We start from the raw sequence: 15,366 nt of genomic DNA, 5'->3' as shown, positions 1-15,366 counted from the left end.
TTTGGGGAATTCTCTGGAGAATTTTTAGCAGATGAGCTAAGATATTTAGCAACAGAAGTTGACCGTTATCTTTGGTGTGGTTACAAAAAAATTCAATATCTCTGAAGCATTCAAAGCATCCACCATGAGCGATAAGAGGTCCTGAACTCCCTAAAAAAAATATTTTCTGATGCCGAGATAAGCTGTTAAACTACATAGAGAGGCTATGTTTTATGCTGCAAAAGATGAACCTAAAAATTCTTGGTGTACTTTTATATATTAAAGACAACAATGTTTAAACAATCATAATTTATTTAAATATATTGTCTTTTAAATATACATATCCCAACGAAGCAGTCGTACGTCAGACGCTGATATGTTTGTTATAGGTCTCATTTGTACACTATTTACATATCAAAATATATTGAATATATTCCACAGTCATACACTCAGTCTCACAAAAACTAAAAGCTTTTGGTCACGGTTTTACTGCAAAGATCAACCTGTCTGCTGGCAAACAGAAGCGAAAGGAAACGTTCATGCAGTTAACTGGTTTTCAGTTCTAGCACAGAGAAAAAGGAAAGCTCTCTCGTTGCAATGAACCATAATGGACAATTTCTCGTCATAGCTCTGAATTGTAACCACATCGAGGCCTGTCGCACGAAATAATCACTGGCTGTGACGCGTCTTGTTATCTGATGAGAACAGACTGTGAAAACCACGGCAATCCCTTTTTTCATGATGAAACGATGGAAAAATGGTTTTCTTTTTTGGCAGACAGGTTCAGAGCCCAATACGCCAGATGCGTTTTTTAGCTTGCTTTCTCTGTCGTCCTGCATTTTAACATCGGCTCCATGCGGAGTCCATCACACCGTCCTTGGGCAAGTGCATCCCTTTACTCTGTGTCCATTTACTGCTCTATCAATTCTCCGGATCCTCTCCAATTCTCACATCTATTCTCCGGAGAGGCAGAGCAGTGTTCTGGACGCGATATGCTGATTATGTGGAATGTTTGCGTGTTGCTTTAAATTCTCTTGTCCAAAGGCACTTGACTGCTGTTTTTTTTTTTTCTCCTTCTTGGGGTCACTCTGGTTTGGCTTCAACCTGCTTGATAAAGGATGTGAAGTTTAGTGATGTTTCAGACTTGGCTGTGTTCATATACATGTGTGCACTTGGATGCAGCTGAAAATTCTTTCCCTTCTGTGAAAAATTTGGAAACAGGGTTTGTTACATGCACTCCCTCTAAAGTGGTCTCTAAAGTATTGATGTAAAGTTTGTATACATGCTTAAATCACATCCAAGAGATCTTAACGCTAAGACCCGGTGGTTTATCTGTAATAGGTTGGATAAGTGATCTAATCCTGGAATGTGTTCTCAGTCTTAAAACATTAAACTGCATGCATCCTCTCTGAAAGTGCGGAGTCAATCCCTTTTTTGGTGTACTTTTGTCATTTACCGAATCTGTGTAGTAGTTCCCACAAATTCTGACAAATGTGAAATTAAAACTGACTAATTAAAATTAGTTATTAAAATATTTATATTTTTTAATCGATGCATATAGATGTAATTATTTAAATTGAGGCTTTTAAAATGACTTTTTAAGTCATAATTATCATAACTTTTCCAGGATCATGGGAACCCTGGATATCCCATTACCCATCTCTTCTCCAACTTCTTGTAACTCTCAATGTTCCTTCATTTAGTGATGAAAGAAGGGAAACACTTCATATTGATGGTCCACTTTAGTCATTCTACTACCCATAACTTTGCAACTACATGTCAACTGTCATGCTCCCTTTACATTTTACGCCACGTTTCCACCGCAGGAACTGTCCCCTGGAACTTTGGGGTGGTAATCTGTGTGTTTTGTCCGCAGGAACGAGGGTCTAAATGAAGTTCCAGGTAACAATTTTCCCCTTAGAAAGTCCCTGCTTGTGAGGTAGTACTTTTTCAAAGTTCAGGAACTTTTGGGGGCGGGACTTGGGCACTGAACATGCTGATTGGTTGAAATTCATGCCGCATTTGTTGATCTGTTGCGGTGCGTGCATTCCTACGTCACCGGACTAATTTGCCTAATCTTCAATGTACTCGGAAACGCAGAAACAGGTCTGAGGGAAAATAGTTCCTTGGACAAATTGTTCCGGGTGATTTCGGTGGAAACGCGGCTTATAAGTATCTTTGCAAGCACATGTCAACTTATTCTACTAACCTGAACCTAACGGTCTACTAATACTCTAAAGAGAGTTAGTTGACATGTAGTTGCAACTGAATAAGAGTTGGTTGACATGTAGTTGCAAAGTTACTTAAAGTCAGTAGAATGTGTAAAGTGGTCTATAAAAATAAAGTGTAACCAAAAAAGGAATTAAAAGTGTCTTACCTGGTAAAGTTAACCCTCTTGACATCTCGGAGTCCCCGCCAGTCGCGTCAGGAGTCGCGCGCACCTTTTGTAGTCTGAGGACAGGAGTAAAGCCTGATGAGTTGGATAATCAGCTGGATGAGTCTTGAATTTGTAGCCTATACTGTTTCTGTGTTAAAACTCCATGTGCAGGGGTAAATCAGGGGCACCTAGCCGACATGAGACTGTCATGAATATATAGACAGTTTGTACAGGGTCGTGGTGCATGTGGGCAGAGGTGTAACCTGTTTGTGGGGTCTGAAGAGATGGGAAAGCTTGACTGTACTCACATGCAGGGATGGTGCAGTCTCTGGTGTTATGGTAAAGCCTGTAGGCATTCTTCCTGCATTTTGGACTGAAATAAAGATGACCTGATGGAAGGAAAACACCCCAGTTAAAATTCTCAAACACATTTGTTTTTCTTTGTTGCTTTGAGGTCACAGGAAACTCAAAAGTCTCTCACCTGTTAAGTGTTTTATAACCTTCTCTTTCTTTCTGAGGTCTCTGGGAAAGATTTCTGCAAAGAGAAAGAAACATTCAAAGGTCAAATCCTGAATATGCACTGATCCTTCAAGAGGGATGAGTCTGAAGCTCAGACAAATACTCAGCTCAACATTCCCCAGCAATGAACATGCTCTGACTAAGCGGTTTAGACCCCCAAAACAAGCTTTCTGTACACCATGATCACCTATTCTTAGTATTCATTTGACACACTATCAATATTATAACTATTCATTCAACACAAGTGTATGTTCAGTACTTTTTTAAGTACATGTAGCTTTATGTCTCTCTTATATGATAAAATTCTAGGCCAGAGACCAGTGATATAACTGGGAGTCGCTGATCACCAATACCACGTGTCTGACTCGGCACACAACAGGTGCAATGCAACACTGTTTCACCCAATGCTTTGAGAGTTAAGATTTTGGCTAGTGCCCTAGTGGGTAAGTCATATCCTTCCTAAATATAGGTCAAGGAAAAATAAGGCCTATGTGATTTCATTGCATGACATAACAAAATATCAAACCAAGTGGCAACATTATAGACTGAAATGGTTCAGAAAAGTGAAGTTAGTTCAGAGAAAGCTCTCTCTAACTATTTTTTGCAATGACTTAAGTAACTGGTCTCAAGGTGATTTATGGTGGAAGCATGAAGTCAGTCCATAAGATTTGACAACCAGTAGGTGTCATTTTATCTTAGTTTAAAAACAAACAGTTTGATTGAAAAGTGCTATCCTTGTTCTTTTTTTAAAGTAAATGCAACTTGCCACATTTAATTATCCAATGCAATGACAACTTACTTACTTAGTTGTGTGGACATTTAATGTTCTGCTTACCTAGAATTGTTTCCCCACTTTCCGTTTTGAGATTATGAGCGTCCTTTGGCTCGAGTGCGCGCTCAGTCTTCTGCGCGCTCGTGTCGTCAGATCTGTTTTCCACCTGTCTCATGATCTCCATTATACGTCTGAATGTTTTTTCGAACTTGTTCGCCCTGGCATCGCTTTGTGCGGAGGTACAGATTAACATTACGAGCCCCATTAGCATCACCGGAGCCCGCAGCGCGCACATCGCTCCCGCAACCAGAGTGCGCGCACGTCCCGCACTGCCCAGGTCCTGGTGAAGAAGTCACAGGGTTTATACGATGCAAAAGTCCACTTTACGTTAAAAATAAACTTTGGATGCTTTTACGATTTCTTAAAAGAGAAGTGTTATTTCACTTTCACTACCAGACAGTTTGGACACACCTAGTCATTATTTTGTCATTCACACAGTCGTTTTTAATCATTTAGGTAATCAAAACTCATTTATTTTGTTCCTCGAGAGCAATATCATTGCATGAAGAACAAAACAAGAAGTGTCATGCTCCTCGGATGTTTCTCCAGAGAAAGAGATCCCAGAAACTCACACGTGTTTTCTCTAGAGTTACAGATTTCAACAATGTCTCAAACTGTGCTCAGATTTGGAAAGATACCCACAAATGCAATCGAAAGTTTCAGTATCAACTCATGTCTCATCAAATTCTTCCAAGACCAAATAATCTCAGCGTTGCACCTGGATTTTATTGTTAACCATTGTTCGTAATGTCTTAGGAGTTTTATGGAAAAATCTACGAGACACAATGAGCACACCATTCAAGTTAAGAGGCATGTGCAATAAGCTCCTAAACATCAATGAATAAAAATTCAAACTGACTGATACTGTAGATAAAGTAACTAGTTAAACTATGAAAGTACTAAGAAACTAAACATTCGCATTTAAAGTATCACAGCCCATAGAAGCGTATTGGTTTTCTCCTAATTTACAATCCTTTCGTAAGTAAAAATAGTTCCGGAGAAAAAAATGTGTAAGCAATAACGTATGATATGGTCAAAAAAAGAAAAAAAAGTTAAAGAAAAGAAAAGAAAAGAAAAGAAAATCACCATAGGTCATAAATGCCTCCAGTAAACCTACCTGAGGACGGTCGTTGGCTGCTGTTCTCTTTCTCAATCGGCTCAGCCTGAGGCAATTGAGCGCGCGGTGTGTTTTATTGAGTCTCGAGTATCCGGTGCCTATATAACCACGCAAGATTTGCAAAACGAGCTGGGAAAGTGAGAGAGAGAACTATCCTTTAAAGCGAATCGTCCTTTATTATACTCAAGCGTGGGAAGTTTGAGTGGTCAGACTCCTTTCTGATGTTTCCGAGACTTGAGAAAACTCCAGTGAACGCTCCTCGTGGACACTGAGCGCGCGCGCCGCTTAAACGTCTCGAAACATTCGTCGTCGATTCTCGCCAATTTATTGAGGCTGTCAGACGGAAGGAGTTGTCCCTCGTGGGCTTACATCGCCGTGTCTTTAATTAGAAACTCGTCACACATACGCTGCACATCCTCATATTCCCGTTCCTCACATGCAGCATCCCATGGACATTTTTTCTTGCCCACTATCTCATTAAAGCACTTAGAAAGCTGTGCTTGCAGGAAGAGACGTAGCTATACCAGGAACTGTCCCACCATTGCACAGACTGGAACTCTTATAGTGCCTGAAAGTCAGGTTTTTCCCCTCACACACCACCATAGATCACCATTTCATCCCTTCGTGTCTCCAGAGGATTGATTCGAGTTACAGATCGATGCCTGGAAGTGGCTGCAGCTGATGTAATTATTCTGCGTAATGGTAATGATAGCGCAAGAGAAACAGTCAGCCAAACAGACCAGAGAAAAGTGAGTTCGGATTAGTTTGTGTTTGCTTTCGTTCATACCACTCCCTCAAAGCAAAAGAGAACATGGAGCAATTTGGCTCCCATCCCGGTCACGAACGGTGATCTGCATGGGCGGACTCAACACTAGACAGCCAGCGTCTAGGGCCCCTAAAAGTCAATTAGACCAACACCTAACAATACAGGCCTAAGTGTTCACTGTCTTACATATAATTAAACCTGAACATTGAGGAAAACAACTTAAGGGAAAATAAATGTTAATGTATATGAGGAGGGCCCTGCTTGCCTACGACCTCTGAATCTGTGTGCTTTTTATAACAACATAACGTTATCCAGTTAAAACTTTGTTGAAACTCGTTGTCTTCCACTGTTTTGGATTGTTTACATGGAAACAGCTTAATGTGTGTGGTTATCTTATCAGTGAAGTGAAGTGCTCATAAAGGCAGGTACACATGATAAAGTGATTACACTACAGATATTATAAAACCCTTTTCTGTACAGTGAGACCTAAAGAATGACGGTCAACCTACTGGTTGAAGATTTAGACTGCATGGTATCTGAAAGGTTGTTCAAACCTCATGAATTGGTGGCATAAGCAAAATATATAAAGCAATAGTTTGACCCAAAAATCTAACATTTTGTGTGGTTTTCATGTGCCAAGTTTAATATGCACATCACATCCCCTAATGATATTTGAGGAGTATGGCGTGTAAATAACAAACAATAGCATTAAACACTTGACATAACTGAGAACAAAGCATAAGTATTAAATTAAATATTATAAAATGTGCAACATCTGGACATACATATACAGAAGATGTCAGGCTCCAAAAATCAACATAAAAACAGTTGCAATGAAGCAAAATATAATATTTTGTTTGCGGTTTTCATGTGCCAAGTTTTAATATACACATCTGCAAATTATATTTGAGAAGTATGGCAGAAATAACAAACAATAATGTAGCATTAAACACCTTAATGTAGGCTACATAACTGATAAAATATTATAAAATGTGATGGGTCATGCATGTTACTGTAAAAATTATATGTTGTCCCATTAAATATTGTACAATTTTTTTCACTATGCTATAAGATAGATTACAGTAAAAAAAAATAGATTTTTGATTTTCATTTTTGGGTGAAGTATTTTAAGCTGCTGTAGGGAGTGTTTTATATATATATATATATATATATTAAAAATTAAGTTTGTAACAGGAAGTGATGGAAATTCTGCCTCCCTGATATCTTTGAATCTCAACTTTTCTCGACCTGTACCAAATAATTAAAATAAACCTTGAGAGAACTGTAAATATCTGGAAATCTATAATTCAAACATGCCACTCAAAGGATTGCCTCATGAATCATTGAAGAGCGTTGAAGGGCAAACACCAGGCCCCGTTATAGAATAGACTTTATTGTAAGCAAACAAAGCATGTAAGGGAAATGAGTTGATCTGAATTGAAACGATGGCATTCTTACATGACATAATGACTTTGGCTTTTTTCTCATTCTGACATTCCACAGAATTCTCAGACTTAAATGAGCCGATCTCATTCTTGCAGTAGAAATAAGGCTTTTTGTTGATGAAAAGTGGTCAATCTCACAACAGAGTTTCTCCTCATTCACCTTTTCCGTCTGTTGGAGTCTTTCTCAGACTGCCCATCTGGTTTGTCCATTTATCTTCCTTTGTCCTCTCAGCTCTGAAATGGACAAAACGTTTCATCTGTATAGCATTTGGATGCTGAAGTAGTTTTTATGTGACCACTTGGGGATTCTTTAGGTCCAATAAATTTATTTTATTGTGTTCTTTTATTTCACGTTGGCTGAACTCCTTTGGTGAAGTCCATATAATTGTACTTCTCTGTAATATTCCGTGCTCTGTTGGCAAAATTGACATACATTTCTTTTGTTAAATGGCTGCCATATTTTGAAGTAACAAATACATGACAAACTATACACTTCCTATATTTACTTTTCTTTTCTTCAAGGAAGGCAATTGCATGAGAATCATCATAAACTGGCAGACAGTCTTGACAATCTGTTTTTTATTTTTGGCTTTGTTTCTCTCTCTCTTTCCCTGTTACTATTGTCCTACACCTCTAGGAAGCTCTTTGACAAAGCATTTACAAGACAAATTAGGCTCTATTGGATGTTGGCGAATATGTGTTGGTTTTTGTTTGTTTCCTCAATGAGAGTAAATGAGCCTTTTGTAACCAAGGTAAAGTACACTGGCATCAAAACAATACTTGTCCTACAAGCAAGACGGATTATTCCATTTCGGTGCATTTGATTGATTCTATACCTGGAGACTGACTATGATTACAACTTTATTGACGATATATACAAACATAAGTACAATCAAATAAACAGCAATATCAACAACTACGTTTACATGCACCCTTATAATGCGATTATAATGAGATTTAGGCATTATCATGATTATAGCGACTTTAGCTCATGTGATGCAATTAACTCTTTCCCCGCCAGGTTTTTTTTTTTTAAGTTGCCAGCTTTTTTGATAATTTTCACAAAACTTTCATGGCCCCCAGAATATTTTGTTGGGATTATCTGAACATACTATTTCTCAAAAGAAAGAACTGAGTCTCTGCTTAGAAAAAAAAAATATATATATATATATTATAGCATTCATGCATTCTTTTTTTTATTAACACTTGAATTTTGGTAAGTTTAATTAAAAAAGTAACAATTTTGAACAAAAAGCTGAGAAAATAGCGTTACATTTTTTTTGTTACTTCCAGATTCAGAATGTCCATCAACACCCCAAAAGCTCTTCATGGGTTCAACATTATATCCAGTAACATTAAGCAGTTTAGATTTGTATGCCGTGTAATGTTTGATGATCGCGTTATGGGCAATGCTTCTATCGCATGTTTCTTCTTTGTCTGCAATGTAACGCATTACTTTCCATAAATAGTAACTAAGTAATGCAATATTACTTAAAATAAATGCATTATTATTAATATTAGTTACTTTTTAGGGAGTAACGCAATATTGTAACATACTTTTAAAAGTAACATTATTAATAAGTAACAATATATATATACATACAACAGAGCTAAAGGCGCACGGGGTTAAAAGGTGCATTAATATTAGTTACTTTTTTAGGGAGTAACGCAATATTGTAACATACTTTTAAAAGTAACATTATTAGTTAGTAACAATATATATATATATATATATATATATATATATATATATATATATATATATATATATATATATATATATACATACAACAGGGCTAAAGGCACACCGGGGTAAAAGGTGCATTTGACTTTATTCTCTTTTAAACCACTAGATGGCACAAATATTCAGCTCAGGACTTTTCTTAACAACTGCTTTTGATGATGCTTGTCAAAATTTGAGTGATCCTTGATGCGATCGCCGACAGCAACGCTAAGTTGATTCTGCGCTAATTTGATCTAATATTTAATGTTTTTTAAAATGTTGTATTTTTGTAGCAAATGAGAATCGCTAAAATGATAGACTATATTTTGAGGCAAAGGTCTTGTTAATGTTAACAATATTCAGTTTTGTTCAAGGTAATTAAAGGGTAACTAAACCCTAAAACAACTTTTTTTAGTTAATGATCTGTAAAACTGGGGCTTTATTAATGCTGTTCATTGATTCAAGTAATTTTTTTTGACATTTGGGTATAAAGTGTTTTATTTCTACAATATATTGTGTAAAAACGTCTGAGTGATGCCCTCTTCAGGTTGAACGGTGGCTACTGCAGTTGAATTTTCCTATTGGCAGTTGTGGTACCCTGTGATGTAAGAGGGTACCAGCTAACCACGCCCTTGCCTACAGAGAGACATGTCTCAGGTGCACGCCCCCCTCCACTGGGCACTGCCCACTTTTCCAGCATTTTTCAAATATTGCCAGTGGGTGGAGTCAGGTTCTGACCAGGGGTTTAGTTACCTTTTAAAGTAACAGTTTATCAATAACGGAATATATGTAAAAGTAGCGCCCCTGCTGTTGGGGGAAGGCACAATCATTAACATGATGATAAAAAGCTGGCAGACTTTTCCATTTGTTAACATGACATGGTTATTCAGATGCACATACCATACATCCAATTGGGTGTCCACCTAAGAGATAATTACCATATTTATAAGTAAACCAAATATTATAATTAAATCTATATTAAATTATTATGGGATTTCATTCAGTGCTTTCAGAGTCTTTACTTAAAAAAAAAAAAGTTTTAATATTTTTTAAATGAACATTTTAATGACTGCATATTGAACTAAAATGAATTGTTTTATTTGTCAAAATAAACCGAAAATAGTGCAAACTTTGCTAAAGTGGTTGTTTTGGACAATTATTTACTTAGACATCATTAAAAACATGTTATTTTAGCTAAAGTATTTGTATACATAATTTGTGATAAATTATATCACAATAAAATATATCACAATAATCACTTTAATAGTATATCACTTAATTTAACTTAAATTATATATATATATCAATTGTGTATAATACAGTCTCCGTGCAAAGTGCCGATAGGTGTGGCTCCTCGGGAACGCAGGTGTATTAAACACAGAGGTGTTTAAAGTATTTGTGAAAGGCATGCGTGATCCTGCTGATTATTTACATGCATTTTGAAATTGTCATTTGGCATAGAATCACAAATTATGACTGATTATGTGTCAGAAGAGTCTTTTGTAAGACTGAGGTATAATCCAGCAGATAGACAGATTGAAGGATTGTTGAATGATGTCACGCTGTCAGTTCGGCCTTTATCTATGAATTGTTTTCATGCAGATCTGTGCCGAGTGACAAAATGAAAGACGTGCTGTTTGCAGTTGCAACAGGTTTTTTTTGTAACTTAGTTCAAACAACCCTGCCAAATTCTTTGTGTGTGTGTGCGCGCAGTTTTCAGTGAGACTGATTGTCAGGGGAGGGCAAAACACATTCCCCATCAAAAAGAAAATAGTTGTGATATGAAATGATGGAGCCGAGTGTAGAGGTCTTGTTTACATACACTCGCTGTGCTGTTGTTGTAAGAAAGGGAAACAGCAGCCACGCCGTGCATGGGAAGCTTCTGGACGTGTCAGGGATATTTCTCTCTTTTTCTGAAAAGTTTGTAAAGGTTAAGTTAAGATAACAGCTACAAGCCAAAATCAGCAGGCAAGAGAGATGGGTTTCAGATTGCCACCTGTGGAGGAGAGGTGTTGAAGATGAGCAGATCTCAGGCATATCAGTCTCTCTCTCACTTTCTTCCATCTTCCAGAAATAGGGTAGAAAAATGGCTTAAAAAAATAAATTATTATTAAAGGGGTCATATGGCGGTTCTAAAAAGAACATTATTTTGTGTATTTGGTTTGATGCAATGTGTTTACGTGGTTTTAGGTTAAAAAAAGTAAAAAAATGTGTAAGTATTTTAGATTATTGTTGCTCTTCTATGCCCCACTTTTTTGAAACACGTCAATTTTTACCAAGAGGGTAATCCATCAGCCGGAAACTGAAGCTTCCCCGGGGGCCGCCATTGTAGCAGAACATCTCCTGCTGTTAGCATTCCATTGACTCCCATTCATTTTGGCGTCACTTTGACAGCGAATAACTTTACATCTGAGGCGTTTAAAGACTCCATTTGTCCATTATTTATTTCTAAAGAAACACGACAATGTATAAAAGGCTCCATTACGTTGTATCTTACGTTATGGCCCCGTAGAAGCAGTTTTTGTAAAAATAGGCTAACGATTGCGTCATAACCACGCGACTCTCTGTTGCACAGTCAAGAAATTACCGTATCGACAGGCAGAGAAGCTCGCAAGCAATCGGGGGGACATGGAGGCATAAAGTCTGATAAACTCCCATAGAGAGTGATAAAGTTGCTCCTGCTGCTAGCTCATGGACAGCTAATGCTCACAGCTGTCAGACAGGTTGCTCACGTCACATCTACATCGTCAAGCTCAGTTTGAGTCTGCGCAGTACGCTCAGCCATCAGGAAGTGAGTGCTTCTAATTGACTTCACTTTTCTCAGTTGAAACCTATGGGGTCGCTGTGTCCATCTTATATACTGTCTATGATTTTTACAACGTTCATTGTTCTGAAAAGCGCGGTGTGCTCTGATTGGCCAGCGATCCAGGGCATTGTGATTGGTCCGAATACCTTAAGCGTGTGACGGAAATGTCACGCCCCTTACAATATTTGGAACATCAGCTCCCAAAGCAATAATGACAGGTGATAATGTCGGTACTAGTACTACCTGATCCGGAAAATGCAGATGACCAAGCTGATCAACGCGAGCGCGACTGGACCAGAACGTATCAGATTGGTAAAGTTTTATTTGTTGCATCCATTGGGGACATAATTACATAATGACTTATACTGTCTTTTTACGTGTCGCGCCGCGCTACGGGTGTGAGAAGAACACTAGTAAACATAAAACCGTCTGCATTTTGTAATCGTAGAAACGGCAAACAAGCGCTACTCTATATTGCTCAAAACTCGTTTGAATAGTCAGTAGCAAATTCTTAAAATATGTAAACTTACTTACAGTCTGTGTCTCTGAGTCAGAACCGCCAGAATGTACTTGCAATGATGGAATTGTCCCACTTTTCAGAATCAGCCTTTCTGTACAGCCGGCCTTGTACAGCCGACCACTCCCAGGTTCTGGAAACAGTCTTTCGAAAAATGCGTAGCACACAGTCGAATATTTTGGTTGTACTGTTCTGGAACAGTGTTGCAAATTAAGCTTAACCACTGCTTTCTAATCGTGTCCTCTTTTGGAAGGCCAAACAAAGTAGCTTGGCTTTCGCAACGAAAAACACAGTGTCTCCACGACATGGTGGCGCCGGCGGCAACAATAATACAGCGAGAATAAAAGTTACGCCTTCTTTCTTTGCTTATACATTTGGGCAAGATTGTGAAACTCTGCCCCCACAGATGTAGATTTGTGGGGGGGGGTGTTTGAACGAAGCGTTTTAGGAAGGCGTGGCTGAGCCACGCCTTTTATATCTCTTTGGGTTTGAGCTTTGTAAATCTGCAGATTTTATACATGCACAAACAACTACATAACACACTAAAGAAAAAGGAAAACAAGAAATCGCATCATATCACCCCATGAAGGGAGTTCATCACGAATCCATTTTCCAAACTGTGTTTGTATTCTGACTATTTTAGACTGGTACGGGTCGTACGGCTGCGGAGTGGCTAGTACTTGTGTGACTTCTCATAGACATAAACAGAGAGAAGTAGCTCCGGCTACAATGTTCTTCCACAAGATGCATGCAGTTCTGTTTATTAACCTCTAGTCTAGAGCACCAAAAGTTACGGACTGCACCTTTAATAATTTATATTTTATGTAAATAATTTTCATGTTCAAAAATACATACAAATTAAAAGAAAATTGTGGAAATTAAAAATCTACTAATTTTTAAAATAGATATAAATTATATAAATAAAAGAACAATATAATTTTAAAATTAGTTTGATATATTTTGAATAATTTATTTTTCTTTGAGATAATTGTATGTCCAAAATATATATATATATATATATATCTTTTATTTATATTTTTTATACAATAACAGATTAAAAATGTTATATTAATAATACATAAAGTCGGCCCTAGGCCATTGTGTGCATTATAGGTGTGAATTTTCAGAATGCATTTAAACTTGTCAAACATGCATTTTTAAAATAGCCAAAATATTTAATAACAAAATAATTTAATAACAATGTTGAGTGATTCTCTGCAGGTTCAGCTGAGCCGAGCGATTGACTAATGATTGTGGAACACCAAGAAAGATTAAAAGGCAAGCAACAATAAACACACTGAGCTGCAGGAATGTTAGTCAACGGATAACCAGTATAATAAAAAAGAATAAAGAAAACACATATTAAAATCCCAAATGCTGTCAGAAGAAAACATGCAGGAATCCACTGAACTGGGTCACTTGCTCTTCAGCAAGAAAATGCTGTCTCGCATGGTGGGCCCTATACATGCATGTCCTTTTGTAAACTCAACAGCAGTTGAATCTATATATAATGTATTTTTTTTACATTATATTTGGCCCTGTGGCACAGAGAGAAAAGTGTAAAGAGAACAGCTAGGAAGCAATAAGAGATTGAGCAAGACTGGGATCAGAAAATATCATAAGCCAGAGTCAAACTCAAGACAACAAGTCAAGTCACCTTAATTTATAACACTTTATACAATACAAATAGTTTCAAAGCAGCTTTACAGAGATAAACAGGAAAATAATGATCAATGATGCATACAGAATTAAATTCTGCTGTAAAGCAGCTCAAAAAAGACAATAGTGTCATTATTCAGCTTGAGTCAGTTCAGTGTTGATTCAGTTCAGTTCAATAACTGCCGACATTGCAAAATTCATCCATTATCTCCAATAAGTGTGGTAAACAATCAACCACAATATACTCTTAAACTGCAGAAAGAATTTTGTGATAATTGTTTTTTATATTTTTAGTTTTCATGTTAATTTTAGGTAAACTTTTTGTAATTTAGTTTTGTGATTTTGTCATAAGTCATTAGTTTTATTTATTTTTAAATATTGAAATTTAGGTTTAATTTAAATTTTTATTTTATTTCAGTTTTAGTTTTAGTTAGTTTTATAGCAACATTTCAACAACAAAAAAAACAACTAATATTTATAATTTATTTTATTTCAGCTTTATTTCAATTAACAGAAATGTTTTAATAGTTTTACACTGTAAGAAAATTGCTGCCTTCAATTGTTAGGTACAGTAAACTTGAATGTTTAAGTAATTTCAACTTAAATTACATTAAACTGACTTTAAGGAGTTGAATCTTGTATAACTTATACTTATTTTGACGAGTTAAAGTAATGTACAAACATATGTTGTCATAACTTATCAATAATATAATCTTTTAATAATATAATTTACACTGTAGTTTGTTTTAGTTAACATTAAAAACCCTGCTAGAGAATAAAAAGAGGAAATCAAAATGAAATTTCGAAAAAGGTTTTCTTATCAAGATTCTATTACTTACTGTGAAACTTTAAAAAAAACATAATATTTATTTGCTACGTGGAAATAACGAAACTTTCACAAGTTTCATACAGGAATGACTTGTCAAGCTGTAAAACCATTTTGTTCTTATTGGAAACTTTATTTTTAAGAGTGTGCATGTATGACTTTTATCATGTCACGCTAAATGACTGTTAATGAGTTAAATCGTATGAGATACACGAGTACTTTTGAAGTCAAACCTTGGACACTGGCCTCAATGGCGTGTGTGTGGGCATGCGTGTGCTTATTTGTATAATTTTCATTGTGTGCGGTATTTGTGATTGCACGTCTGGTATGCCTGCGAGTGAGTGAGTGCACATGTGCATCTCGGTAATGACCTAAACCGTTTGATCTGATGTATCTGTGCTCCTTGCTGTTGGACTCATTACTATCAATAGTGATGAGATCATCTGACTCGTCTCGGCGTAATTTGTGCGCGGGGTTCATCTTCCACACCCACTGTCACGGCTCTGTTTCTCTTCCTGAGCAAATGTCCTCTGATAGAACTAATGATAATGTCCTATGACCACCATTTAGGCTATCAGGAGAGGAGTGGCTGAGGTCCGAGTGGTTGTGGGTGTGTCGGTGGTTGTAGTTATTAGTGTGTTGGTGGTCTTTGTACGTGTGCGTGAGTTTGCCGGGTGAGGAAATGGAGGCAGAAAGAGAAAGAGAGTTCTGTGATCCATTTCTGATGAGGCACATCTGGTTGAGGTGAGAACGTCTCTTGTGTCACAATCTATGGTTTGATTATAGCCAATTAGATGGCT

At 37.0% G+C, this 15,366-nt stretch overlaps 1 protein-coding gene across 4 annotated transcripts; it reads right to left on the bottom strand.

Annotated features, from left to right (window-relative positions):
- Positions 1 to 276: 276 nt before the first annotated feature.
- alkal2a (ALK and LTK ligand 2a) lies at positions 277 to 5,750 on the bottom strand. Of its 4 annotated transcripts, none has more exons than XM_079587593.1 (6): positions 4,825 to 5,750; positions 3,711 to 3,987; positions 2,838 to 2,891; positions 2,665 to 2,745; positions 2,357 to 2,430; positions 277 to 1,086 (listed from the first exon to the last, which is right to left on the bottom strand). In XM_079587593.1, exons 2-5 carry the CDS (start codon positions 3,940 to 3,942, stop codon positions 2,366 to 2,368), a joined length of 432 nt encoding a protein of 143 aa, XP_079443719.1. In that variant the 5' UTR covers positions 3,943 to 3,987; positions 4,825 to 5,750; the 3' UTR covers positions 277 to 1,086; positions 2,357 to 2,365. The 4 variants fall into 4 exon arrangements, with proteins under 4 accessions (XP_079443719.1, XP_079443720.1, XP_079443718.1 ...); XM_079587594.1 differs by having other exon boundaries at positions 277 to 1,083; positions 4,825 to 5,481; XM_079587592.1 differs by having other exon boundaries at positions 946 to 1,083; positions 2,357 to 2,449; positions 4,825 to 5,575.
- Positions 5,751 to 15,366: the final 9,616 nt, after the last annotated feature.

Source organism: Phoxinus phoxinus, assembly GCF_949152265.1.
Source record: "Phoxinus phoxinus genome assembly, chromosome: 18".
Classification (NCBI taxonomy): Eukaryota; Metazoa; Chordata; class Actinopteri; order Cypriniformes; family Leuciscidae; genus Phoxinus; species Phoxinus phoxinus.
Note: the sequence above shows the minus strand (reverse complement) of the source record. Positions and strands in the feature narration are given on the sequence as shown.

Bases quoted from the DNA above. Each gene is read 5' to 3' on its own strand.
- alkal2a (XM_079587592.1), bottom strand. From the start codon at position 3,942: ATGTGCGCGCTGCGGGCTCCGGTGATGCTAATGGGGCTCGTAATGTTA. The intron at 2,892-3,710 runs GTAAGCAGAACA...TTCTCTTTGCAG, and splicing joins AAGTGGGGAAACAATTCTAG to AAATCTTTCCCAGAGACCTC. The intron at 2,450-2,664 runs GTGAGTACAGTC...CCAACTCATCAG, and splicing joins AGACTGCACCATCCCTGCAT to GCTTTACTCCTGTCCTCAGA.